General features: G+C 39.5%; 2 protein-coding genes across 5 annotated transcripts; both read left to right on the forward strand.

The window, feature by feature from the left end:
• The first annotated feature begins 107 nt into the window (after positions 1 to 107).
• Positions 108 to 13,918, forward strand: synpo2b (synaptopodin 2b). 3 transcript variants are annotated; one of them, XM_041785011.1, is made up of 4 exons: positions 108 to 226; positions 4,451 to 5,187; positions 6,028 to 8,093; positions 12,379 to 13,918. In XM_041785011.1, the coding sequence occupies exons 2-4, from the start codon at positions 4,491 to 4,493 to the stop codon at positions 12,862 to 12,864; spliced, it is 3,249 nt and encodes a 1,082-aa protein (XP_041640945.1). In that variant the 5' UTR covers positions 108 to 226; positions 4,451 to 4,490; the 3' UTR covers positions 12,865 to 13,918. The 3 variants fall into 3 exon arrangements, with proteins under 3 accessions (XP_041640945.1, XP_041640947.1, XP_041640946.1); XM_041785013.1 differs by having other exon boundaries at positions 6,028 to 7,352; XM_041785012.1 differs by lacking the exon at positions 12,379 to 13,918 and having other exon boundaries at positions 6,028 to 9,107.
• A 2,971-nt stretch (positions 13,919 to 16,889) lies between these two features.
• On the forward strand, positions 16,890 to 23,840 carry myoz2b (myozenin 2b). 2 transcript variants are annotated; one of them, XM_041785769.1, is made up of 6 exons: positions 16,902 to 16,998; positions 17,980 to 18,089; positions 20,426 to 20,592; positions 21,031 to 21,133; positions 21,726 to 21,888; positions 21,962 to 23,840. In XM_041785769.1, exons 2-6 carry the CDS (start codon positions 18,008 to 18,010, stop codon positions 22,185 to 22,187), a joined length of 741 nt encoding a protein of 246 aa, XP_041641703.1. In that variant the 5' UTR covers positions 16,902 to 16,998; positions 17,980 to 18,007; the 3' UTR covers positions 22,188 to 23,840. The 2 variants fall into 2 exon arrangements, with proteins under 2 accessions (XP_041641704.1, XP_041641703.1); XM_041785770.1 differs by lacking the exon at positions 17,980 to 18,089 and having other exon boundaries at positions 16,890 to 16,998.
• The last annotated feature ends 3,593 nt before the right edge of the window (positions 23,841 to 27,433 follow it).

A 27,433-nucleotide genomic window follows, 5' to 3' on the forward strand; every position in this document is an offset into this window, starting at 1 on the left:
TGTTGCAGCTGCATGATGCTGACTGAGCTGTGTGAGGGGAGGGGGTTAGGGGCAGGAACACTTCTTCTTCTCTTTCTTTAAATACGGTAGCTCACATGAATGAGCAATGGTGCAGTAGAGGTGACCTGAACATCCACAGAAACCAAAAGGATGTGAAGTCTACAATGCTGGATATCGAGTGTTAATGATGGCATTTCCTTTCATGCCAAATCCAGGGATGAAAACTGTAAGTAGAGATGAACGTTTGGCAAGTATTTTCACCTTCTTGATTCAACCTTCAATAGTGGCTGTTGCAGTTTTGTATCAGTGATGATAAATTTGTTGAATCTATTCTACTGATTGAGTTTGATCTTAAAGTCTGCTTGCTTTAGACTTAACTTTTTATCTGTGTCGAAATTAAGGAAACAGCTAAGTAAAGTGTCATCAGTAACATACAATAGTTTGGTATGTTTTATTGTTTAAATTCATTAATATGTTACATCTCCCTAATGGTATGTCTATCTAAACAACTGTACAAACAGAACTGATTTGAAAAAGTTTTCTTTGGCATAGTTATTAATTTGGACATTTATGAGAGAAGCCACTGGTCTCTGCTTTATCTTGACTCTTTTTGCTTCTTAAAAGTCCAGCTAAAGCCTTTGTGAGTGTTTCTGATCACTGCTAATAAGACAGACGGTATAATGATGCGATAACATGGAAACATCTGATCCTTGCGGGGGTCATCTCACAGACCAGGAGTTCACTCTTCAGTCAGGGATGCTGACTTTCTGTTTCCATGGCAACGAGACAACACACTGGATTTACTGCCATAGAAGGAAACAGAAACTCTAGTAGCACCAAAGCAAGGCTTAATGATGGTTGAGCAAGTGGAACCAAGTGTGAAGAGAAGCGTGGGTGTTGGACACCATGTCCAAGAGTCTGTACCTTTTTAGTAATCCTGCAGCTGCATGTGTCACAGGACTTTTGTGCCATCAAACCGCATCAAAAGTCATGTAGTCAAATGCAGTTTGTCTGACAATTCAACCATCTTCAATCCAACAATGCTGTGTTAACCAACAACTAGTCTGTGTGCTGCAAAGTATGAGTTAAGCTCAGTCTAGAGCTAAGTAATGGCTACAATACCCCACTACCTCACTACAATAGATTTAATTCAGTGTATCAGATTTAAATCACCAACTATTTCCACCTTTGGTCTTTACTTAGATAGGACAGTTATGAGGAACAAGAGAGGGGTGACATGTGAGATAGAAACTATAGACTGCCCTCAAACTGTGGCCACCTGCGACAGCTTTTGTACACGGGGCACCCAGATATAACCATAACGTGACCAGAACCCCCAAAACTCAATTTGTTTAACACAGAGTTTTGTCTTCATTCATTCTTATAATTTCCAATTATTATACCAAATTGTATTTTATTAGGGCTGCAGAATATATTCAGCATAGTATCAGTATTGGTAGATATTAGCTCAAAAACCCTGTAATTGGTATCAGCAGATAAAACAGCTTATGAAGATATTTATAGCTACATATAGGCAGAATTTAAGGTTAAGTTTAAGTTAAACTGCCATCGATTTAAAGCAGAGTTCATGGACACTCCTCAGCTTAAGTTTTCTCTTTTCATCCTCATTCCTTAAACTTTAAAGTGTGTCCTAAGGCCTGATGTTTACTGAGAATAACGTGTTGTTATGGTGTTATTTTATCTGTTCTGAATTAATGACTTTCAGTCAAACTAATGCACAATGTCTGGCTTGTAAACACACATTTATCATCAGCCAAATGAGGCGTTTGCTTGATAAAAGCCCAGGAATCCATATTCACTCCTGATCATGATTTTAAGACCAGTTGAAAAAATTGCAAGAATTTGCATTTTGCACTGTTGGATCTTGTTGGAAGGTTCTAAGTAGAGCTTCAAAATGAAAAAGAAGAAATGGGAGTGAGACAAAAAAAATTGGAGTAAGTAATTTACTGAAAACAACTATTAAACTGAAACAGGCTGTTCATCAGCAGATCAAAAGTTTAAGACCACAGCCTTCAAAAGCCAAAATCTGCGCAAAATGTGGATTCAATGTCATTTTCTGTCAGATATCCTCACTGTCATGACCTCCTGATGGAAAAAGCAAAAAAGCTTTATGTCTTGAACGTGGTCAGATTGTTGAGCTGCATAAGCAAGGCCTCTCGCAATGCGCCATAGCTGCTGAGGAAGACATTTTGCAGCGGCGCTGAGCTGGATGATCCGATTCCCTGTCCGTCAAGACACGGGATGATGCTCGACCCAAATGAAGGCCATTACTGGTGCCGACTGTAGTCCAATAACCATCAGACAGTATCTGTAAGGAAAGGGCTTAAAAAACAACAAAAAACATCTTCAAAGGCCTCATCTCCTTCAACACATAGGTTCTTGCCAGATACCTCAGCTACCTCTGACAGTCCAAATACATGCTTGTTAGGTTCACTAGGCCAGACTGTACACCACACTTTACCTACTGACAGCAGGGACTGGCTTGAGCCCTCAGCAATCCAGAATGGGATAAGCGGTGTTGATAATGGACAATGATATATGTGAAGTCACTGATGGTGGGCATGTTTTTGTTCTCCAGTCATGTGCATCAGTTTAAGGCATGTAGGACGGTAAGGATTCATCACAGGGCCTGATGTGTCACAACCCATGGCTTAAGCGGTGTCAACGCACATGTGTCACTAAGCAACCAAGGTCAAGTTTAAAGGCATTTCTGTTGACCAGGCATTGGCCCTTGGGACATTCCCAGCATGACCAGGAGTGTTTGACAACCCTACTGCCTGCCCGAACAGTTTCCTTGGCCAGGCTAACTCTCTACATCCACCCCTCACTCTGCCCTAAGGGTGAGGACATTGTCCTTTTTTCACTGATTATTTTCCTGTGCCCCTGGTAATATGCAAGGAGTTCCACAGCACAGCCAGGGTTGTACCAATCCACTTTCCCACCCACAGGTGCCCTCAGGCAGGCTTACTCACTATTACATGCCTCACTTCAGCCTCAGTTTTTACCCCAAACATGTCTAAAAGTTCTGCATAGTACTGTATATCATGTAACATACCAAACGCATCCTAAATATTTAGTTTTGTACAGAGATATACATCATAACAACTTCTAAAACATGAATCCAACAAGTAAAAAACCTATATATAAAGCTTCTAAACTCATGACATGTCCTTCTGATGATGAACAGCAAGAGGTGTCTATTCAGAATTGCAGTACTATGGCTCCACCTCGTGGGGGATGTAATAAATGTTATCAGAGTCAAAGGCTTTTGTTTGCAGTTGTCAAAAACAGTATTTGGTGCCCCTATAGAGGACAAATTTAACATTTTTGCTCTAGAAGCCTGGTCTTATCATGGTTAATATTATATGATTACCCTGTGGCTTCATGCAAGGTCAAACTGACCAGCTCAATGAAACTATCACTTGGCTGAAAACACAGCATTGTCTGTCAGAAAGTGTTGACAGTGTATGGGTCAAAGCAAACCACTCATGATGTTAAAAAATATGGCCATGAAAGTGTATTCAAATCTGTATTCTTTCATGATATTTGTAAAAGTGCATGGTTTGCTGCTTGAGACATTTCAGGCACACGAAGGTTAGCACAACAGACAAATATGGAGTGCTTGCCATCATGTTTGTCCAGTAGCCAAAGATAACTTCACTTTGTTGTATTTTAAGCCATGAGAATGGAGGACATTTCAAGCGCTCTGTACCAAACTCCTTTTATTTCTCTCTCTCTCAAAAAAAAAGGTATTCTAAAATGTATGGATGTTGATTGTGAAACCAATTGTTTCCAATAAAGTAATGGGCACTAGCTGAAAAAAGGTGTAAGTACAGCTGGTTATCATTACAGCTGAAGAACTGAAGGCCTTGTAATTCTACTACACATCAAACAAATAGTCTCTCAGATCTAGTTCTTAAATGGAAATGCTCACAGCTTGATATTTGTTGATTTGATAGATGTGAGGAGGAAAAATCCTGCTGTACAAACAGGAGTTTGGAAAACAGCCACCCAATTGTTTTGCCTATGCTGTTGGATGTGAATGCTGTTTCCCCCTTGATATTACATACCATTCCATTTAGAGCGATGGCTGCCCTGATGCTGCTGCTACTGCCAAAACCAAGCTTCACTCCCTATTGGGAATAGGAATAACTTGGGCAATTACATGGTAGTTAGAAATCTTATAAAGAGAGCTCATGCTGAAGATCTATATTATATTATATAAGAGGAGGTTCAACCATGATTGCTAGAACTGATTGATTATGCATGCCATTTGACCGTCATCACATTAAATTGAGTGTTTGAATGTTCAACTAACTACAGCATGTATTCAGACATACTTAAAGTGAAGTCAAAAGTCTACTTGGGTGTCTAATCATTTCAAAATCAACTCTTAAATGGAACTGACTCTGTCTTTTTCTTAATAAAGGTAGTACTGATGACACCTAGGACATTGTGAGGCATCGTTAATGATGGATCCAGAAGCAGAGGACCCAGACAACAATGATAACTTGGTCCCTTGGTCGGGCTCAGATGGTTCCCAGGAACTCTGTGCGTCTGAGTCCTTGGCAGAGTCCTACTATGAAGATGAGGCCAGTGATGTAGAGTACCAATCAGACCCTAGGCCTGCTCAAACCCGAAAGTCTGACGATGAGTCCCCAGAATGCCGTCGATCAATAGACTGGGAATCTGCGCGTGAGCCACAGTACCCGCCTGAACACAGTGGAAGTGAAGAAGATGTCTCATACCACGAAGAGGATGAGGTCTACCTTAGTGAATCAAGAGAATCCATTACAGAGTCGCCTCGCATCCAGACTTCACCAACATCACTATCCCCACAGCCACAGCTTCCTGACTCTGAGCCACAAAGAGGCCAGATATCACGGCCACACTCCCACTCATCTTCCTCCTCTGTTGGGTGCACTGCCAATATGACCCTGGCCTTGACCCTTAGCGCAGAACAGCCCTTGGGAGCCAGTAATAGGCAGGGCTCAAGGACTGGGAACAGAAGGGTTGAATCCTCAGAGGAAGGAGGGAGCAGCGAAGCACCTCCTGCTTCTGTCTTCTTTGGAATTTCAGCTGAGAGTGCTGAGCAGGCAGAGAAGTGGAACTCAGAGTCTGACACAGATCTGTGCAGACCGGACAGGCACAGGACAAGGCACACACGTAAGTATCTACCTCCTACCTTCACTTGTGTTACTGAAGAAGACATTTGAAGCTTGTAAAGCCAAGTGTAGAACATACTGTATATGCTTTAAAATTTTTAATCATGCATGATTTATAGACAGAAAGGATGTTGTTCTATGTCTATGTCAGGCAACATTTGATTTTAACATTAAATTAAGCTTTCTGCTTGTTACTGCTATGGGTGTTGGGTAGAGCAAAATACTTAATTTTATGGATAAATAACTCGTGCAAAGCACTATGGGTGTGTGTTATTTTCATGCTGTAATGTGGGGTCTATTTTAGGTGGACTTAGTGGGAGAATTCCCATGGCTTTAATAGTCAGAGCAGGATAAGAATAAAATATGACCATATGATGAGGCTGGCAGAAACAAATTTGACAGACACCAGCATGTGTCACCCTGGTCTGTTACCTGATCCCTTTTCCAATCGTAAGACTGACTGCAATGGAAAGTGAGCTGATAGCTTTACTTGCCCCATGGACCCCCCCAAAGTTAGCTGTAAGTAAATATGATGCTTTTATTAGTGTGCTTGCTTCAGCAGGGGCAACTTCAAAATTCTGCTTTAGTGAACTTACATCAAATAACGAGGAAGCTTGGCTCAATCTGAAGACTGAGATTCAGTAATGCTAAACTGTGTAAAACAATTCCCAAAAGTGTTAAGAATACAAAAAAAAAAAAAAAAAAAAACATAGTTTGTTTACTAAGCTGAGCTTTAAAATCTTCCAGAGACTACCTAAAAATCTTGATAAGAAAGTGGACATAGGATTGACCTGAGACTTATCCCTTTTTTCTCCGTCTCTTTCTCTGTTCTTTGTCTCAGGGCCCGGTCACAACGAGAGCCAGTCAGAAAGACAAGCTAAGGAAAACAAGTCTAAATGTAAGCGCCTGGCTCTGCTACTAACCAATGCACCCAACCCTCAGAATAAAGGGGCCTTGCTGTTCAAGAAACGTCGCCAGAGGGTTGAGAAGTATACACTTGTTAGTTACGGGACTGGCGAAAACAGGTTTGACAGTGAAGACCAAATAGAAGAAGAAACTGAAGAAGTCCGATCAGCTGAGTACAACTTTGAGGCAACAAGTGAGTCTGAGTTTGAAGAGGAGTACTCTGTTCAGCAGCAGGAGCATAATTTAAGTCTGAATTGGGGAAGTCTTCGAGAAATGGAGGCGCTACCTGAAACAAAAGGGAAAGGCGTGTTGATGTTTGCCCAACGTCGCAAACGGATGGATCAGATGGTGTCAGAGCGTGAAGAACTCAGGAGTAAAGGATTACCTGAAAGATCAAGAGAAGCTCAGAATATTTATAACCCTAAGGAAATGTACATGCATCCTGATCAGGCTGGCTATATGGAGGAAAGTTTCAAGCAGCATGAAGAAAACCAAGAAAACCTTCAACAGATGAACCACTTATCCAATGTGTCCAGACCGTTGGTGCCAAATAGAACTGCAAAGCCTTTTCTAGGATTTCAAGATGGCAGAACTGCTCCTGTCATACCTAGTGGCGTTGCTCCAACGTCAAAGAAGCCTGACTCAAGATTTAGAGTACCTGTGCCTATTAATACTAACCCACAGGTGTGGTCTCCCACTGGAGACATCATAGCATCAAGAGATGAGCGGATATCTGTGCCAGCAATTAAGACTGGCATCTTACCAGAACCAAAACGGAAAGGCACCAATAAACAGTCAGCAATGCTGCAGCAAGATCCAAGTCTTCAGCTTCAAAACAAAGGGGAAAGAAAGTCTGATATTGAGCAAGAGGAGGACTTTTTCAGTCTTGGTGCTGAGGCTTGTAACTTCATGCAACCCAGAACAGTAAAACTCAAGAATCCCCCTCCAGTTGCTCCCAAACCCACCATCAACCCAAACTGCCCGCCTTGGATGAGACCGAGCCCTTCTTGTGAGCCCTACCTTCCAACAAGAAGTCCAGTTTCACAACCTTCTCACAGCCCTGTGGGGCCTCATAGTCAGCATTACTTACAGCAGCAAGATTGGACTCAGTCTCAACAGATGGCTAACCACTGGGCACCGGATCAAACTCAGGCAACACTTCAAACACCTGCCAGTGCCTGGGGTCCGGTCGCCTCCTCCTCTCAGCTTCACCTTCAGCCAACCACAAATAGCTGGAGTCTACAGTCTCCTCAATCCCCTGTGAGTATGCATACTCGCAGTCCCACGTACAGCCCTCATCAAGCACCCTCACCCTTGAGGAATAAATCAGACAGTGCTCCTCAATCAGTCGCCTCTTGCCCACCACAAGCAGGGATGTCATATGGCCATGAATCAAAAGCATCACAGCCTTCTCCACAGGGTCGAGTTGCAGGCAGAGGAATTAATCGAGCTGGTGATGGTAAAACTATGAAGGGAAAAGGTGCAGAGCTGTTTGCCAAGAGACAGTCCCGTATGGAGAAGTTTGTTGTTGATGCTGAAACGGTTCAAGCTAACAAAACAAGATCCACCTCCCCAACCTCCTCTCTCCCAAACCATTGGAGGTATTCTTCCAATGTTCGTGCCCCACCTCCTTTATCTTACAATCCACTTCTTTCTCCTTTCTACCCTTCATCAGCAGCCAAGCAACCCCCTTCCACAAGCCCCAAACTCAAGCCTAAGACCAAAGAGAAACCTAAAACACCCCTAAAGCACCTCAATGCCTTAGATATTATGAAGCATCAGCCGTACCAGTTGGACTCATCTCTGTTCAAGTATGATGCAGTCCCAGAGGCCAATAGCCCCAGCCCTAGCCCTAGCCCTAGCCCCAAACCAACCCCAGCATCAAAGTTTGAGGCTATCAAAATCCGCAAACAGAAAGCTGCCCTTTCTCATTCTGCCCTTAAAACCCCTGAGCCTGCTGCTCAAAGCAAAGCAGAGGTCCCTGCAAGGTCTCCTGTACCGGTAAGTTCTCCAAATTCTTCTGCCAGCAAGACCACCAAAACAGCTGAGCCTCTTGTGACTGGCAAGCACTTGGATGAAAAGCACACTGCCACAGCCCATCACAAACGCAGCCAGAAAGCACAAAGTTCCCGACCTGCAAGCACATCCTCCCAGAAGTCATTTTTTGGTGAAAGCATAGCTTCAGCTTTTTCTCCTGCATCTCTTATCGCTAGGGGCGTACGTCAAATGGCACCTCGGCCAAAGTTTTCTGCTAAGAAACCAGTGGTGACCGGCTTACAGTGGAAGTCTGTTGCTATGCAACAATAGATTTAATATTGTATGTGGTCGAGCTTTGGTGACATAAAAAAATGAGACACTGGAGGAGTATGGAATTTGCAAATTAGTGTCAGATAAAATGTCACACTCAACAGGTGGAAATGTATTTTGCACTGTTAAATGTAGGCCAAATCCTAAATCCCTTAAAGTGAGCAGATGCAATGACATACCAAGCTGCCAGTGTTTAGAAAGCATTAAAAGGCCTGCAAAAACAGGCTTTAAATATTAATGGTAAATTAAATCATTAGATCTAAGTAAGTAAAAACCCATCAGTTTTTATTGTTTTCCTAAAACTTAGTGGTGTATGTGTGCTTTAAAAAGGAAATGTGAGATTAAGAAATTATGAGTGATTCTCAGGAAGTGCTAACCTGACACGCCAGATGGATTTGTTTCTCACATCCATCTGGAAAACCTTCGATATACAGCATTTTGGAAAGGGCAGAGCCTTTGAAAAAAACTCGGAGGGTGATTGGATGAACGTTCTGTCTGTCATATTTTTACGGGCCTTTCAGAGCAACAAAACATGTGATGCCGTCACCGCTACCAAGGTACGCATGCGCCGCTGCCGAGGAGTAACTCCATAGAGAACTGCATAACGCGAACCATGGCGACTACAGACATGTCAGTACACCGCTTTTGTCGTTTTTGAAAAGAAAACAACTCAGTGCTTTTCTTTGTTCTTCTTTTAAAGAAGACATGTAGTCAAGTTCTGATAAAACTGGCGCTTTAGCAGCATCCACGCTAATGTCTTCCACCATAATTGCACCAGCCTCTTGCTGCTGCTTGCTTACATCACGACTCTGCCGCGCCCGAAAGTACTGCCCCTCGTTGCTGATTGGTCCTGTCACTTTCTAACCGGGCCCAAACGGTTCAGACGGGAGTTTTTGCAAGATGGATTCGCCAGTGAGAAACAAGGAAACGGGCGTATCCATCTGCTTTGCAAGGTTAAGGAAGTGCTAAATGTGCAATAATGTGTAAAGAGGGCCTTGTCTAACAAAGGTCTCAAGTTTTAAAGTTTTTCTTTCTTCAGCTTTATTTTTGTATGATATAAGTAGTATCTATTTATTTTAGTCACAATTGACCCTGAAAATATAAAGATAACAGCATTTATTTACTCACTATAATACTTAATTTGAACTCAAAATATACTGGAACAATAATTACACACATTTGCAACCATATATACTGAATATATATTATCATTATGTGTGTCTGGGGATAAACTGTCTGCACTTCTTTCTTTGGATGCATTCAATTTGCATTTCCTTCTGTCTCATTCCAAACATTTAAGGCATCACAACGAGTAAAAACATTTGTTGTGATCATTAGTCCTGATTACTTTACATGTGTTTTATATGGATATATATTTTCTGCAATTGTCAGTTATGGCCAGTTATTTAACTATCAGAGAAATCATCAGACATTCTGTATCCTCATCTTTGATGTAAAACCTGAACAAGTTATCAAAGGGATTTTTAACTATCTGCTATTTCATTAGAAATTAAGTTACAATAGGAAACAGTCATCTCGTGTGCCTCTGTCTGTGAAACATATCAATGTCGATTGCACTTCTTGAACCTGTCACAGTCATGCTATTAAATTTCTCTTTCCTCCTGCTTGTGTGCTTTTTATCTGTGTCATGTGCTTCCTTTTTTCTGCACTCTATAATCATTATTATTCTTCCTTAACCCTCCTCACTGCCTCACACTTTCATAAAGAATGTACTCACATTGACTGCACCTTCAGCAAAACCAGTATTGGCCAATTAAACAACTTTTTGTTTGTATACAAGACCTGACCACACAAATGTGTTCTGTTTGTGTTCACAGCCTTTTATCAGTGTATCATCAGCGTTTCTTTGAATTTAAATGTGAAAGGTTCGGCTCGACTCCTAGCTGATTTTCAACATACTACTGTAGAACAGTGATGACAGGGTTTCTATAGACTTTTAAAAATTAAATTAAAGACTTTTTAAGACCTTTTTAAGACCTGAAATGAGAAGAATTAATACCATTATTGTGCAGCAAATGGCCAAAAATGAAAGGCACATGGGATTTCTCCGTACAGTGAACCAGGGCTGAAATTTCTGATTTAATGTACTGATTATGAAATGTCAGATAATGTAGGGAAGAGAAATTATTTGGCCATAAATGCCCAAATTTTATGTTTTTTTTTGGTGCATTAAATGCCTCCATTATATCAATATGTCATATGGGGATATTTATCATTACACACAGCAGGTTTACTGGGCTGATTCTAAACAGTTAACACAGGAAGGCTATGTGCAGGCTGCACTGCTGCAAGTGCTGTTAGTTACCATGTGACCATGCATGTATGCAAAAAAGAATGATAAAAAATCAGATAAATTGGCTGGTAAATAAAAGGCATGTCTCCTTCAAAGTGCCAAATGAAATTTAAGACCTCACACAAAGTAAAAATAAGACTTTTTAACAATTTCCAAGGATCTGCAGGAACCCTGGTTGACTTTTTTTTCAAAAAGAAATCTCCCATAAAAAAAACATATGTTACATTTTTACATTGCACTTTTTCTTTCAAACAAATTAGTAACAGTAAAGGGAAAATACCACATAAAGTAAATGCTGTGCAGTTGATTTCAGCACAATCAAGAGTTCTTAAAAACCATTCACTTGAACCTGTGTCAAACACACAAATATAAGCCCTGACAACAACCCATTAAGGTCAGAGAAGCTATTCTTGAAAGACAAGCTTTGAATGCTTAAAATAGCAGATATTCTTCTGATGCATTATAAGATAATGGTGTATGGTGTAATATTTAGCCTAGTAGCATTTAGTGGAACAAACCTGGCAAAAATGGAACATAATAGGTTTATCTAAAATAGTGTTTAATAACCTTAATATTTAAAACAGTTTTGTTTTATTTGATCCATTCTTCAGTGCTGTGGAAAGATGCAATAATCCAAGATGGTGAGGTCCATTGAGGGGACCCTCCCAATGTATGAAAATATAAATATAAATATTACATACTGCACCTTTAATTATCATCATAGGGTTAGGGGTTAGCACCAGAATGATTTCTTTGCCATAGTTCAATTTCTAGCATTTACAGCTCTTCTTCTGAATTGTAAATTAAATCCAATGAGTTTGTAGTCGACCAATAATGTTTTTTGTTTTGTTTTGTTTTTTAACAAAATATGAGTCAAACAAGCCATAAAGGGAAAAAAAAGTGCTGTCGGGGGGCTGGAGAGGGAGGCACTCAATTTTACTAATTGTGGAAAAGAGTCTGGGCTATGGCTGCTTTTCCATACACCAGAGGTTCAAAAACTTTTTCCCTGTGCCCCCCACCTTGTATCTAAGAGAATTATCCCCTTACTTCCCCCAAAAGTCCAAAAAAGTCTTTAGTTTCACTAGCTACCTCATAAAAATGTTAGAAGGTAATTTAACTTAATTTATTTGCTCTGTAAAATTTGAATTTAACAGAAATACCAGCAAATACTAGCCCACCCTCCCCACATCCATCCTAAGTAGAGGTCTGCTGTTTTAATGAAACTTTTTGAATGTCCTAGGCTTTTGACACATCTCATTTTTAGAGAGAATGTCCCTTTAAGAAGATGAGACAAAAATACGTTTATTTTCAAGCAAAGTTCAATGATCTTTCATACATTTCTTTTTGTCCAAACATTGCCATTGTACTTTTTAGTTACATGAACCATGAGCAGGTAAGTTCAAGATTTTATTACAACCCAATATGTCACATAACATAATTCAAGTAATCCAGACATATTTAATTCATACTGCTCTCATTTCTAGCAAAACTCAAGTCTCTAGATGGCAAATTAGATTTTTTAAAATATGAGAATTAAAACAAAAAACCCAAGGCCAGTATGGCAGTGTTTGTTATCTAGGTCTCAGTGAAGCCAGTGGGTGGCAGCAGAGTCTGCTGCTCTGCCATCACACCAGTCAACCCTTTTTTATGCCTCTTTTCTTTCAGGTATTTGGTCGGAGCCGCTCTCTGAGCCTGCCCAAGCAGATGAATTTGACACATCCTCCCAGATTTCTGTCACCCAGGAACACGCCCGGAGTCCACCCAACATATTCATCTACACAGAGGCAAACATTCCTTCAGGAAAGAGACCACAAGCCACCGACACCATGGGAGGCAGCATCCAGAAGCCCTGTTGGCTCAGTGGATGAGGCCTTTATGTTTCAGAGCTTCCCATTATCTGTTGCCTCTAACGTCAAAGCTGCAGGGCAGCGCAGATCTCTGCCAGAGCCTCCAGATGAATGGAAGCGCAGGGTGTCTCTTGATCCTGCAGCTGTCAGTGAGCGTCATTATTATGCAGCCCCAGCATTTCAGGCAGCATCCATGAGCAGGACGATTTCACCTGAGAAGCCAACCTTCTATGGGCCTCCCTTCAGACCTGCACAGCCTCTGTGGTCTGCAAGCAGGGCCTCTTACGGATACATGGAGCAATGAACCAGTCCTACAAAGTACCTTAGTCTAGTGCAGTGCCACTGATCATAATGCATGATGCCTGATCACTAACATTAATGGTCAAGTATTTACTGTTAAAGGACAAAAGTGTGGTGGAGAGGATCATGAAACACAGATTCAGATTATTTCTGGCATGTGTTTTTGAAGAATTATCTGAGATTATGAGGTTTTAGACAATTTATCAAAGCTGTGTTGTTGATAGGAGTGTCATGGTACAAGTGTTCATGAAGTTAAAAAGGCCAGTTAACTTATTTTAACTATATTGCAGTGTTGCAGATGAGATATGACTCTGCTATGTGTGCTTGAAGTGATCATTTTATGTGTTAAAACTTTACAGACAGACTTGGGACAGGACCGGTCTCCTGGAATAGTTTCAAAAATGTTTGGAAGGTGTTTTGAGGGCTAAACGAATGTCTAAAGTGTCTGCCAGCTTAAAAAAGAAATCTACATGAAGAGTTCGGCTGGTAACTCTGACAAAGTTTGTTATTAATATTTCTTGAGAAAAAGGCACTGTGAAAATATTTTGTGTGGCTTTCAGGTATGTAGATTTTTGATCACTTATCAGTTTAGTGTTGCAATGTCTTTAAATCTGAGCATTTCATACAATGAGCATCACTGATACTTATTACTTAGTTCTAACTTGTCTTTTCTCTCACCGTTACTGCAATGGAAACATCTATAATCAAAGTGTGAAGATACATTCTGCTAATTATATTCACTCTATATCCCTTTGGGAATAGGCAAAAATACTATAGCCGCACATGTCTCATTTAAACCAAAATAAACATTTAAGTTTTTAAAGTGGTTGTTTATTTTGCTATATTTATGTATTTATATCTAAGTCAAGGGGAGTACATACCACATGCATTCATGGATGAGCAAACCTTTGATTTTATACACTTTGTGTTGTTTCTGCCTTTGTGTGTCAGTGTTTTAAGATAACCAATGTTGCCAGATTCTTGCATTTTTCATGATGACATGTTTTTGCATGACTAAAACACACACTGAAGACCTGATAAACATTAAAAACCTCTTAAGCCTTAAAAGTGTTGTTTTTTGTCTCACTGAATGCTTTACATTTGACAAATAAAACAACATAAAAACAAAAATATCAGTTCAAAATCAAAATAGAGCAAATATACATTTTTGCTGCAGTCTTCTGTTACTTTCCACATAACTTTATGGATTATGAATACATAACCAAGTAATTTTGTATGAACACTAGTGGTGTGATGAGACAAGATTAGATTTTACATTTAACATGCAGTAACTGCAAGTATATTTTTGAAAACTTTAAAAACATCACTGCTGCTTATGTAAAGTTTCTTATCATGACTCAACTAAAGCTCTTTTTATCAAATATTCATACATTTTAGTATTTAGTCACATCTTTATTACTTTACTTCCTACTGAGTTCCAATAAAAATAAGGATAATCAAAGCAGTTTGATAAGCCTGAACTTTCTTTACAATTTGAAAATATTTTTAAAGTGGGTGTAAAACAGACTGAAATCTAAAAAGTTGCATCAACTTAATCAAACTATTTCTTATCCTCTGTTAACCAAACACACCAAAAGAAATCTGCCTGTCAGTAACGCGTTTGCTAATGCAGGATATGTTTTTGTCGGAAATTGTTTTGTGGTCATTTCATGTGGATCTATTCATTTGGTCTGACGTGTGGGTTATATATTATACAGAGGTGGAAAAAGTACTGGACTATTGTACTCAAGTAAAAGTAAAGTTGCCTTGGTTCAAATTTTGTCAAGTAGAAGTAAAAGTAACAACCTATAAATCTACTCAAGTAAAAGGAAGTCATTTCAAATGCACTTAAAGTACTGAGTAGCTACTTTTGAGGTTATACAGTAAAATATGAGCTTTTCTTAATGTGAAATAACTACAAGAGAATACGAATCTATAACCATGTTGTGTTTTTATGGTGAGAATTAACCTAAAGTCAAACGCACCAGCTGTTTTAGGATGAAATGTGTTATCAGTCTCTCGCTACTGACTGTCATGTGTGAAAGTCAAACTTTTGGCCATTTTCTTGTTGCTAGAAAGCTAGAACCTCTTCCATTTGGCTTTTAATGTTCATTTTTTTTACTCAGTAATTTTTGAAATGTAGAGAATTACAATACTTCCCTCAAAATGTACTTAAAGTACTGATTTTGAAAAGTACTCAAAGAAGTACAAGTACACAGAAAAAGCTACTCAATTACAGTAACTTGAGTAAATGTAGTTATTTTCCACTCCTGATAACGTACACATCTCATTCATTTAGCGGTGAGTGTGTGTGTTAGACATCAAACAGCATGTTAATTAGCGACTATATCTCTGATTTTTTTGAGCAATTAAAACCCTCTATGGTGGCGTTAATTCTATGAAGGTAACCGCTGTAGTGTGTAGTATAATATGTAGTGGTGTTACGTTACTAAAGTCAAATTTCTGATTGATGAGATATGCATGAAAGCAGCAGCAGGAGAGGAGAGGAGAGAAGCAAAAGTTGAGGAAGTAATGAACATTATCACTTTGCAGTCCGTCTCTACGTACATGCTCTAATCAAACACTATATCCCTCTTACTGTAACTACAGGAATTTAGCAACAGTGGATTTATTTCAGAGATGGTTTATATTTTAGTTGTCCAGTAAGGTGTGGCTCAAACACGGGAAAAGTCAGCAGTGATTCAGACAGGTGAGGGAGGATCAGCTGTTTCTTTACTAACTGCTACACAAATGATTTTAGAGTGTCAGAGGTGAGAGCAGTGCTCTTTCCTCTTCAGCTGGACTACTTCAGAGACCTGCTGCAAATTAAGGACCTTTTTTACTTGAAATCTTGTAATGTTTTAGTCTCGCTAGATCTCGTGGCACAAGATCTTGTCACACCCAAAAAATGCACTGTTGTACTGTTTATGTGATGGCGTAATTGCCATAAAATAACTTATATGACAAGAAATGACTAAAACAATGAAAAATAATAAAAATTAAATAAAATGAATGAGTAAATACATTTTTTAAAGATAAAATGATAATAATAATTATGATTAATGCCATAATTTCTATAACATAAAAGTTTATAATTCCAACATTTTTTAATTCATATCAGATTTTTTAGTTCATTATCTAAAATTTAACTGGTTACATGTGTTTATTGAGCCGTTTTCATTCATGGAAGCAAACACCACAAATTATACGGTGATGAGTTTTTCGATCCCCCTGCAGAAGTTGACCTCTCCAGAGAGCTCATACGGCAGACATTTCTTCAGTTCCTTGTCTATGAACCGCCATAATGTTGCCAGTCTCCACTTACATCGTTGAGGTCCAAAACCTCATAAATTACGATCTTCTAGAGTGTTACTTTAAGATGATGTCAAAGACCTCTCTCACGTATCAACAGTTTATTTTATTACAAGAGATTAAATGTTCAGTATGTCTGCAGTATGAAAACACCTTTCACTGCCAGGGTAATGACCTTGATGCTGCTTGACAGAGATTCTTATCAGCTGCCCACTCTCTCAGCAATGAGACCTCACTGCCCTTTAACCCCTCACAGATCTGTGCATTATTTAAAGATTTTTTTCTTTATGTGATTAGAGTGGACATAATCAGGGGAGAGGACAAAAGTTTAGAGGGTCGAAGTCAAACCTTGGGTCTCTTTAATGAGTACACACTCCAAAACCAATGTGTATATCATCATCCAAGGACTGTGATGAAGAGGGAGGTACACAAGGAACAGCTGTGCTCAGTGTTCCCTTCATAACCAGCATGAAGACCCAGCACGAGGAGAGAAACCTGTCTGAGGGGAGTCCTAGCCTCAACAAACAACACACACAACATGTGTGTGATGTCCATCCTCTCCTCCCCCCGCCTCTCTCTCTCTGGTAGCTCTCCTTGCCCCATGGTGTTAGAGAGTGGTTTTGAGTGTTTGACAGGTTAAATTTAGCCTATTGATGTAAGCTGCATTCCATTCACAACAGACACAGAGACACACTCACAGTTTGGCTTTAGTGTCCGCGAGTGTGAAGATCAGGGAAGATCACACTACCTACTGTAGGTCGACCCCTGAGCCTCTGTGTGTCTCCTCTTCAAGGATACAGGTCGCACACCAGGGATACCATCACAGGTACGGATGAGCATCAACAAGGTTTATTTTATAAACATAGAAACGACGCTAAATGTATGCGAGCACACTATAAAGGGCAGTGGTGTATACTAAATCTAGCTGATTCAAAGTATCATCGATTAAATACTCTGTGGCTGCAGATTGATATTGCTTTGCTCATTTTAGTCTGCACAGAAACATTTTTGTCACAAAAGCAGAAGCAGAAATGTAGTGTTGGTGAGATATTGGAAATGTAATATTTTTAAGAAATATAGTTGCACTATATGAGTTGTATCATTCATCATGTTCTGCATATTTCACTACCTTACTTAGAATGCCAGAATTGTATTTCAAGCTTTTAATTTGCCTGCACACACAAATTTAAAGCACAATATTCAACCCGTGACCTTCACAAAGTTGCAGCATTAAGCTGAGATTCCACGTACATTTACTCACTTACTAAGAAATGGATCCAGTGACAAGGGCGGATGTAAGAATTACATGTGTGGTGCTGATGTCCGTACAATGGGGCTTTGGGATTATGTAATATATTGTAATCTGATGATTGTAACCTCTGCAGAGATTACTGTAACATGGCGAACACTGATATGGCAGATTTATTTAAGAGGGTAGCTATAAATGTTGGTAGGGACTGAGAGACACTGCAGACTTTAAGGACTCAAATATCCATGTAGCCTTCATTACACTGATATTTCAAGTAACAGAGAAGAATACCGCAATTTATATTACTACAACAAAGTCAATGTGTATCCTGAGTTTGAACCTCTCCATGTTGCCTTTTTGTCTGTTTTGTATCCAAGTTATATACAATAGATTCAGTTTCCATGACAGCAGTAAGTGATGATGATGATGACATGCACACCAAATTCCAGGCCTTTATGCTGGCAGTTCATTGATGTTGGAGTCACAATTTCAGGACAAAACTTCTTTGTTATGACTTGGGAAGAACGACTACATCCTCTGTCCTGTATGTGTTTCCAGTACTCCTGCCAACCTTGCCAAAGCCACAATGTCACAATTCTGTACAATGCCAACTGGAGAGAGGAAGAAGCATGCAGCAGCTATTTGCCAAGAGGTCCATGGTACCAATGGTATGGTTTTAGATTTGAGGCTCACTGCTGCAAGAGAGGATATCACTTCTGATCTAGGTTCAAAATGTCAGGGCTACTCTCCAGCTCCTCCATAAATAAGCTAATGGGGTGATTTAGTACCTATGGTGGCTGATCCTTTGTCGTTGTCCTTTACAAAAGTCTATTTCTGGAGAGGGGAGGGAAGTCGTAAGGACCAACTGTGTAGCTTTTTGTTATGTGACGGCCCGTGACAGCTGGGGTACATACCGTCTATAGTGCTGGATGAGGAAGCATCCCGGACATCCACAAACTCATTCTCAAGTACAATGACAACTCATTTTCCATGACAAGGCTTAGAAAATGTGAATTTTGTGATTCCATTTATGTTTTTTATGGAGCCGCACTTTAAAGCTTGTTGGCAGAGGATTATATCCGATGACATTTCTGTGTGTATTTTTATATTATCTATCCAGCTCTTTGCAGCTCTAAAACCAGGACTGGATTAAACTCACAGGAGGGTTGGGTCAAAAGGAGCTGCTGCTATTATTTCCCCCATCCTAAGATAGATGGTGATAATTATATTCATGAATATACACAGCAGAAATGTGCCATCACCTGATGCATGTACATGTCCAGGTGAGAGGCTGCTGTAGAGTTTGACCTTTGAGTCATTTAAACAACAGTTTCTAACAAAAAAATAAAAGCCCCTGAAGGGGTCTTTTTTGCTGTTCTGCTTATGGCAACCCCTGTGGACAATCTGTGAGTCTTATTTCTTTGCTAATGTGGTCTTTTACTTTTGATGACCTACAAAACACCTAAAAAATCATCCTTTATTATTCAAAATGTCTAATCATTAACTCACAGTGAATTTTTGTAGTGGAAAATGTAAACAATGGCTGATTCAGCAACATCTATATAATCCCCTTGTGTGACATCTATCCCACAGCAGGGGTGATGAGCATTTAGAATAATTATATCATAGAAATAAAACTCTTCACAGGAACTTTGAGATATTAGGAAATTATCTACAGGAAAATAGAGCTATTTGGTGTAGGAATATCTTAAAAAATGGACTAAGGATTAGGTTGAATGTCACATGAAAATTTAGCCCATTTTTGTTGTTTTTTCTTTTTAGGGATGCATGGTATTGGAGTTTTGCCCATATCCAACATGCCGATATTTATAAATCATTCTAAGTGACACTGACATTGATACCCCCTATTTGTGTAGTTTGGGCCTAAATTTCAGTACTTAAAACACACTTTAAAATTCAAGAATTGAGGATAAACAAGGAAAAGGACTCCAGCTGGCCCAGCCTAAAACTCCATAAACTTGGAAAATATATTGGCCATAAATGTAGGCAAAAATGTTCACATCTGTCTATCCAAGTAATTAAAGTCCCTGTAAAGTGATAAAAATAATGTTATTTTAGGTTTGTTGTTTGACAGGCCACTGTGTTATGAACCACCAGGCTGAATTTCAGTCATGAGAGGCATCTCCAAGTTTCTAAAATAAAGCTTCAAAGTCATGGAAAATGAGCCAGTTAAATCTGCTCTAGAATGCTGTGGCCATGTCAGTTAAAAGAGCCATAGCCACACCCACTTGTGAGAAATAAGATCCTCTCAAATTATAAAATTAATTTTATTGCATAGCTGCCTGGCTCTATTCCAGGGCAGAGAGACAGAAGTTGGGGATTAAATGTACTGTTTTCTGGTGCAGATCTCTCCATTATGATGCTTTCAATGACCCATGAGCCACTGTGGTTGATCTACCTCACAGTGAACAAAGACATAGCATGTAGCTGGCTGTTAGCTTTTAGTGAAGACAATGTCATTGGCTAACAACAAACTGTACTGAGATGAATTGCTTGGTGATTTTATATTGTTGCAGCATTAGGGAGGCGGGGTAACTCCCCATCAAGTCCGGTGATGTCATGGGCCCCTATATTTGCTAAAATAAAACCAAGCCAGGACAAACATGAAAAACTTTCTAATGGTCTAAATCAAAAGTTCAGTCACACATAGATCTAAATGTTTTAAAATATTTACACCGACCTTATTCAAACATATCTAACATATAACATAGCATATAGAAATAACATATCTAGTGTGTTAAGACACCAAATTTGAATTTCACTTTACAGGGACTTTAACTTTGCAAGCTAATATCTACTGATACTGATATCATACATCCCTATTTTACATGAAAACATCCCTTAACTGAATGCTAGACATTGGCATGTATAACATGTTTCAGTTGATTTCTAATGCTATAATCTTGCCATTATTTTAAACAAATAAAACGCTGTACTGTTTTTTCATCATATCTTTATTTTTTCTTAACTTTTTTATTGGTAGGGGCCGTCATGGATCTGGGAAAGAAGCTCAGCACTCCGAAAGACATAATGTTGGAAGAGTTATCATTGCTATCCAACAGGGGGTCCAGGCTTTTCAAAATGCGCCAGAGAAGATCAGAAAAATATACATTTGAAAGTATCCAGAACGAGGCAAACGCACAGCTAAATGTAAGTCTAGGTGTGTGTTATTCACCCACTTTGAATATTTGAATAGCTGAGCTTGACTTTATCGTATCCTTTTGCATGTTATTGACTGTCATTTTCTGGAGTTTTGGCTCCAGAGCATTCTGCATTAACATCTCAAAAATGTGTGCATTTGTGCATGTGTTGCTCATCAAGCACGTTTATCAGGAAAAATGCTCTTGAGAAGAAGTGTCACAACCCGTGGATGATAGCAGAGACATGTGCCTAATGCAGCCAGATCTTCAGGGAGACTGCTCCTGCTCTTGATGAAGAGCTGTCCTCTTGTTTATCAGTGCCTGATGATGTGTGTCTGTGTGAGTGTGATTGTGCAGTTAGCTGCTATTAGAATATGTTTTAATCCATGTTAAGGTTTGTTTCAATTAATGTATCAACAAAGTTCATGTAATGTACTTTGATTTGCAGAGCGACATTTTAACTGCAAATGCACAAACAGTGGAAATAACAGTGGATGCTCCAGCTGATGGGAATACTGCTATTGCAGAAAACACTGAAAACACCGCCTCAGGTAATTTTGCTGTTCTGTCTGATTTCAGCATAAAAATTGAAGTTCGGTTATGGAAAAATGATTTTTATATCATTCTTCTACTGCAGTGCTGTCAAAAAAATTAAGCTGTTATGTGCTGCATGGTTATGTAACGATGTCATAATAACAACAACTGGTATCATACAATCACAACAGCTGGTGTTCTCTTGTGGTCAGACAGAAACCTTGTACGTAACAGTGTTTATTTTTACAAGCTGGAAGCTTTAAATGTTTTATTTTGTTATACTTTATTATACTTGAATAGCTGGCAGAGCCTTGTGCTTATTCTAAAATGCTCCAGTAGGGTGTCATGACATCGTCACATTATATGATGAGTGCACTCTACAACTATGTGCTATTTTAAGATCTCAGATCCCAGTGATGGACATCTCGGGCTGCCTGCGAGTGTTCTCTAAGCACAGTCTCTATTCATAATCCTTGCCACTCCAAAGCCTATGAAAAAAGGAAAGCAACCCAGCATTAACCCTTCACTGCGAACCAAACTATGTGATCCTTCCGTACCCACAACATGATCTGACGATGAAACAGTGACTCCTTGTGTTGTCTTTTACAGACACTGCTGCAGACAAGACAAACGCCACAGCCATGTCCAAATCCTATCACTCCCCATGGGAGCAGGCCATACTCAAAGACCCTGACCTCGCTGAAACTCTTAAACTGGGAATGCCAACACCAGACCCTAGGGAAGACCTGCCTCAGTACAAATGCTTTAACAGGTGAGAAATCTATATTCAAGGTAGTGTTTAAAGAGCATGACGAAGACAAAAATTCACCCTGGTGTCATTGCAGGGTAGCCACTCCTTATGGTGGCTTCGACAAAGCTCCCAGGGGAATCACATTTAAGCTCCCTGAGGTGGACCTGAACCCTCCCAGTTACCCTGAGCTGCAGGATCCAGGGATGAAGCGCCCCACCTTCAACAGGACGGCCCAGGGTTGGATATCTGAGGGCACCCACCTGATCCTGCCCACCATCACCCTTGAGCCCATTCAAGTGCCAGAGTCTGATGACCTGTAGATGGTCTTACTGTGTGTAACCATGGAAACCCAATATCAACTCTTGTTTGTTGGCACCATGTACGGCAAAAAACAAGTCACGAGATCCCATTTTCCCTTATACTATGGACAGAAGATGTTTCAGGCATTTATTGACTAGTGTTTAGTCTAAATTTAAACTGTATTTAAAAATCATGTAAATAGCAAATGGAATGGTCTATACATCATTTAAAAAAAACTAATTTTGTTCATTGGTAGTTAAAGCAAACCTGTAAATTTTACTGATGCTTAAATAAATTGGTGAATATATTATGATAATGTAAATCAAGAATGATACTTATTTATGGGTGTGTGCATATTAATTCTAAAATGCTGAACATACAAATAAAAATACGTTTAGCCTTTAATTAAGTTAAATGAAAAGTCAGCATTGAAATAACCCCAAAATGTTTGACCTGTTTAGAGAGATTTATATACAATGCAGTGAGGACTTGTTCTTTCAAATCCCAATTTCCAAATCCCTCAGGGGTATTTTTGTTGGCTAATGAAAGGAATTAAATACTATTGCTATGCAACTAAGAAATACTTCATCAACCTGAGGTCATAGAAATCTGGGAAAAGAATAATAAATATAGACTTATTACTTCACTACAGATAAATACAAAAAGATTTCTGTACAAAGACAGTGCTCTTTATTGTTTGTAGTAACAAATGCATTTAAAACTAACCACATCACAATAAAAAGTAGCATTACTGGAAAATTAAGGGGAAACATTTAAGTTGCTTGATTGGTTTCACTCAAACTTTGATTGGAGTCGTTTGCATCTAAAAGAGTTTAGGGTAGCATTGCAGTACTCGAGCACGGTCTTGGCCTCAAGAACACATTTCGAAAAGTCTTGGTCTTGTCTCCAACTGGCAGGACTTGGAATCATCCATCAGGACCGGTCAAGACCACCACTGATGTGCTATTCTTTACATCACATCATTAATGTGATATTAAAGAGAGGCCCTTGCTAAAACAACAAATTACTTCAATTCATGTGAAATCCCCCCATCGACAACTGACGATTTTGTTCAGGCATATGATGACATTTTCAGTTGATCTGTTCCTGATTAATAAATGTCTTAAATCTGTACTTTAATTTGACTTAAAACAGCTGCCTTTAGGTCACGGATTGTTATGCCTCCTTGGAAATAGATTCAAGTGCCTAACTCAGATCCAAACAAACTAGTCAATCTTATTTCTAGTCAGAAATACATTTTAACACTTATTTTAGGCCTGATTCAACTGACAAATCTAGATAAACTTCTTATTTTCAGATACTTAAAACAATGTCAGACCTGTCAGTGGCTTTTTAATACATATAAGGTGGTGCTTTGAAACAAGGGTTTCACTAAAATTAAAGAGAGAGCACTCTTTTACTGTTAAATCTTATGAAGATTTTTGTTGTTGAATTTTATGTTTTTTTGTCTTGTCTTGGTCTCAGCTTGTCTGGGTCTTGATCCACAAAAGTCTTGGTCTTGTCTTGGTCTTGGTGCACTCTGGTCTCGAGCATGTCTTGGTCTCAGATTGTGTGGTCTTGACTACAACACTAGTTTAGGAGCATCGCCCTAATGGACAGTTATAAATGATGTATATCTTAGTTCCTTACATACTACGACTACTACTACTACACTACTGCTACTACCAATAAAAATAAAAATAATAAAAGCCTGTATTTTATTTTAGGCACTGAGAGATGCAGTACATTAGTTACTTAATTGAAATGGCAAATTTTCACTGAGTGCAAATGCACATTCAGAGTTATCAGAGAGATAACGGTAAGAAAAACTTAAACCACTGTCTCGCAGTTATATGCCTCAGTGAAGTCTTTAATTGCTGGACAGTGGTGCGTCAACAAGAAGGCAAGGATGTTATACAATGGTATAAATGTTATAAGCAAGAGCTGACCATAAGGCCCTATACCTTTGCCCTCTATAATGTAACTGGTTCACTGTTGCATTCTTGAGAGACTACATTCAAACCAAGGGACATTTGTGTAAAGTTCAACCTCCAAGTTCATCCTTGGGTCAGTAGGTAAACATTTGTGCAAAGTTAAATAAAAGCCCATCAGCCCATTCTTGAGATTCTTGTGATGGACAAATAGATGATTGAGATGGTGCCTTAGGCCTTGGCTATCACCGGCACGGAGGCATAAAAATCAAGGCTGGAGACAACTCATGAGCTTACGAAATGCAATGTTTCTCTCAAGCTTCAGTCATTCAAAATTTTTGCATTACACAACAGTTCTGTTCGCACAGAAGTGTTATGACAACCAATCCATTTTATGAAAAGTGCAAAATTTATCTTCAGATTATTTTGGCTAACAGCTGACTGGAGGATAATACAGTGGATCAGAAAGTTGATGACTTATTTTTACAATAATTTATTCAGTAGCACTGTAACTGCAGATGTTTTGATTTCATTGTTGGGAAGGCACAGCTCATACTTGATTAGATCTAATAGTGGCACTATTTACAGCCAATTACAACCTATACTGCAGCCAGTCAGCAGGAGGAGCGCTAATCTTTTGGCTTTACTCCAAAGTGACTATTTCAGTGTGCAACACAGCCACCAACTTCATCAAACACTTCCAGAAGCATCGAGCCATTTACAAGTAAGTCAAAGACGTCATCACTAACCATCAACTCCACTCTCTAAAGTTGTGATGAAGATTGTAAACAATGAGCAAGGCATAGAAATTAAGTTTTAGTCCTATAAAACATTCCAGATTTTAACTAGCTGCATGGCAAGAAATACATGCCATCACCCCAGAGGCCTGACTGTAAGGCTGGAAAATACCTGAAGAGATATGAATCTTATTTCCAGCACTCCACTCAGTTGGTCATGCAGCTTACTGATTATTTAACTTAAAAACAGTTCTCTATATTTCAAACACCCAAAGCTCAGAGACTGATACCTGAAAGAATGTGATGTATTTCATTCTGAGATAATTTAAACAGAAGACAGCATTTGTTACCTACTATGAAAGGCTTTGCATGGTGTACTGTCAGTCTAAAATCTGGTAAAACTTCAACTACATAACCTAAAACTGCTGCAAAAATTGATCTGGGTCACAAGAAGAGGAGATGTAAAGTTGCTGCTGGGATTCTAAGTCACTATTTCAGGAAGTTTGATCCACTCTACACTGTAGTCTGGAGAAAAAGAGAAAAGAACAAAACCCATCCAAAAAAATCGTCTCCTAAAATAACCTAGGTAACTGTTGAGTTTGACAGCTCATCTGAACAAAAGTTAGCTGTGCGACATTCAGAGGGAGATATGTGAGGCTTTGTTTTGTTCACATTTTTCTTTTCTTTTCCTTTTTTTTTATAAATAATACTAAAAATGCTTTATATGTCTCCAGGGAGGTTTCAGTGCTATTGCTGGAGCCAAGACAGCATCAGAGACAGGCTATATAGAGTTAAACTGTTTTTATACACACATGTCCATCCACAGACAGCAATGAATCATGCTTTATACCTAAATATAAAAACATAAAAGTTGGTTTATCATCCATCCATCCTCAATCCTCCCTCCTCCTCCGCCTATTTGAGGTCGGTTCCGGTGGCAGCAGGAGAAGTAAGCCAACCCAGACATCTCTCTCCCCATCAACATTATCCTGCTCCTCCTGAGGGATTCCGAGGTGTTCCCGGGCCAGATTGGATATATTATCCCTTCAGCGAATTCTGGGTCTGCCCTGGGGTCTCCTCTCAGTTGGACATGCCTGTAAGACCTCCACAGGGAAGTGAACAGGAGGCACTCTGATCAGATATCTGAACCATCTCAATAGGCTACTTTCGATGCAAAGGAGCAGTGGCTGTACTTGAAGGTCCTTCGAATGTCTCCCCAAAGCTTATGACCATAAGTGAGAGTTGCAGCAGAGATCATCCAATAAATTGTAAACTTTGCATTCAGTGCCTACTACACTGTTGATGTTGCACCAACCCTCTGTCAGTCTAATGGTCCCATCTACTCTCACACATTAACAAGACCATGAGATACATGAACTCCTTGACTTTGAGCAAAGACTCACTCCTTGCCCAGATGGAGCATCCAAGATGCTGTGCACTCAGCTGCAAACCTCCCCAGCACCTTCTGCAACTCTCCAGCAGAGAAGGCCAACAGAACCACATCATCTGCAAACAGCAGATAAAATTCTGAGGTCCCCAAACCAGAAACCATCCTACCCCTGACTGCACCTTGACATCCTGTCCATGAATATCACAAACAAAATCTATGACAAGGGGCAGCCCTTGCAGAGGCCAATAAGCACGGTGGACGTGTCTAACTTTATGCTGAGAATGTGGACACAACTCTCACTTTGGTTATACAGGCTCCTGATGACTCACTTTATCAGCCCTGGGACTCTATATTCCCACAGAACCCCACTGAGACACAATTGAAAGCCTTCTCCAAGTCCACAAAACAATGAGGGCTGGATGAGCAATACTCCAATGCTCTCTCAAGAAGACCCACAAGAGCTAAGAGCTAATCCACTGTCTCATGGCAAGGTCAGAATCAACATTGAACAATGCCATTTATTTATGTTTCCATGTCAGTGATATGGAAACCAGCATTGTGTTTTTTCGATAAAAAGTTACCCTATATTAGAGCAGTAAAAATGCATGATTTAGTTGTTTCTTCAGTAAAAATGGAGCCGGTTTGGAACATGTAAACCCCATCTCCTTAAAATGGTAGTTCCCTTTTAATTAAGTTAACAGTAAGCTGGCCTCTGAAATGAACCGTTAGGACTGTAATTTGGATGTTTGCATTGCACAGCAAGGACCTTCAAAGAGTTGCCATGCCAAAAGAGGAAGATTAAGTAAAGGATGGAGCTGGCTCACACATTTGACTACAGCCATAGCTTGGTCACAGGCGTCTTTCTTAGTCAGCCCCAAAATCTAATCCGAGTCTGGGAAAAAAAAATAAGAAAATTTTAGCCAAAAGGATTTGATAAACACTGCTGATTGGATCTTATTGCATTGATAATCAAAATTGCAAGGAAACCTTTCACTGGGTCTTTCTGAGGCCCAGCCATGCTTTTGGGTGTCCCTGCACCCACTAGAGTAGTGTCACTGTCTGGCAGTTGTACACCCTGCAGAAGCAGTTTTAGTTTTTAGCCTTTCTTGCAGTCATGGTTGCTGTTAATTAATGATTTTGCCTTTTCCTTCCATTGTTGTGCAATGCTCTAGGTTAATATTTTCAAACAGATTTCATTCTTGGACTCA

This window comes from Cheilinus undulatus, linkage group 4, assembly GCF_018320785.1.
Source record: "Cheilinus undulatus linkage group 4, ASM1832078v1, whole genome shotgun sequence".
Taxonomy (NCBI): Eukaryota; Metazoa; Chordata; class Actinopteri; order Labriformes; family Labridae; genus Cheilinus; species Cheilinus undulatus.

Excerpts from the sequence above, each read along its gene's own strand:
- synpo2b (XM_041785011.1), top strand. The coding sequence starts at position 4,491 with ATGATGGATCCAGAAGCAGAGGACCCAGACAACAATGATAACTTGGTC. Across the intron at positions 5,188-6,027 it reads GCACAGGACAAGGCACACAC|GGCCCGGTCACAACGAGAGC; the intron begins GTAAGTATCTAC and ends TCTTTGTCTCAG. Across the intron at positions 8,094-12,378 it reads CTGCAAGGTCTCCTGTACCG|GTATTTGGTCGGAGCCGCTC; the intron begins GTAAGTTCTCCA and ends CTTTTCTTTCAG.
- myoz2b (XM_041785769.1), top strand. The coding sequence starts at position 18,008 with ATGTCACAATTCTGTACAATGCCAACTGGAGAGAGGAAGAAGCATGCA. Across the intron at positions 18,090-20,425 it reads AGAGGTCCATGGTACCAATG|GGGCCGTCATGGATCTGGGA; the intron begins GTATGGTTTTAG and ends TTTTATTGGTAG. Across the intron at positions 21,889-21,961 it reads CAGTACAAATGCTTTAACAG|GGTAGCCACTCCTTATGGTG; the intron begins GTGAGAAATCTA and ends GTGTCATTGCAG.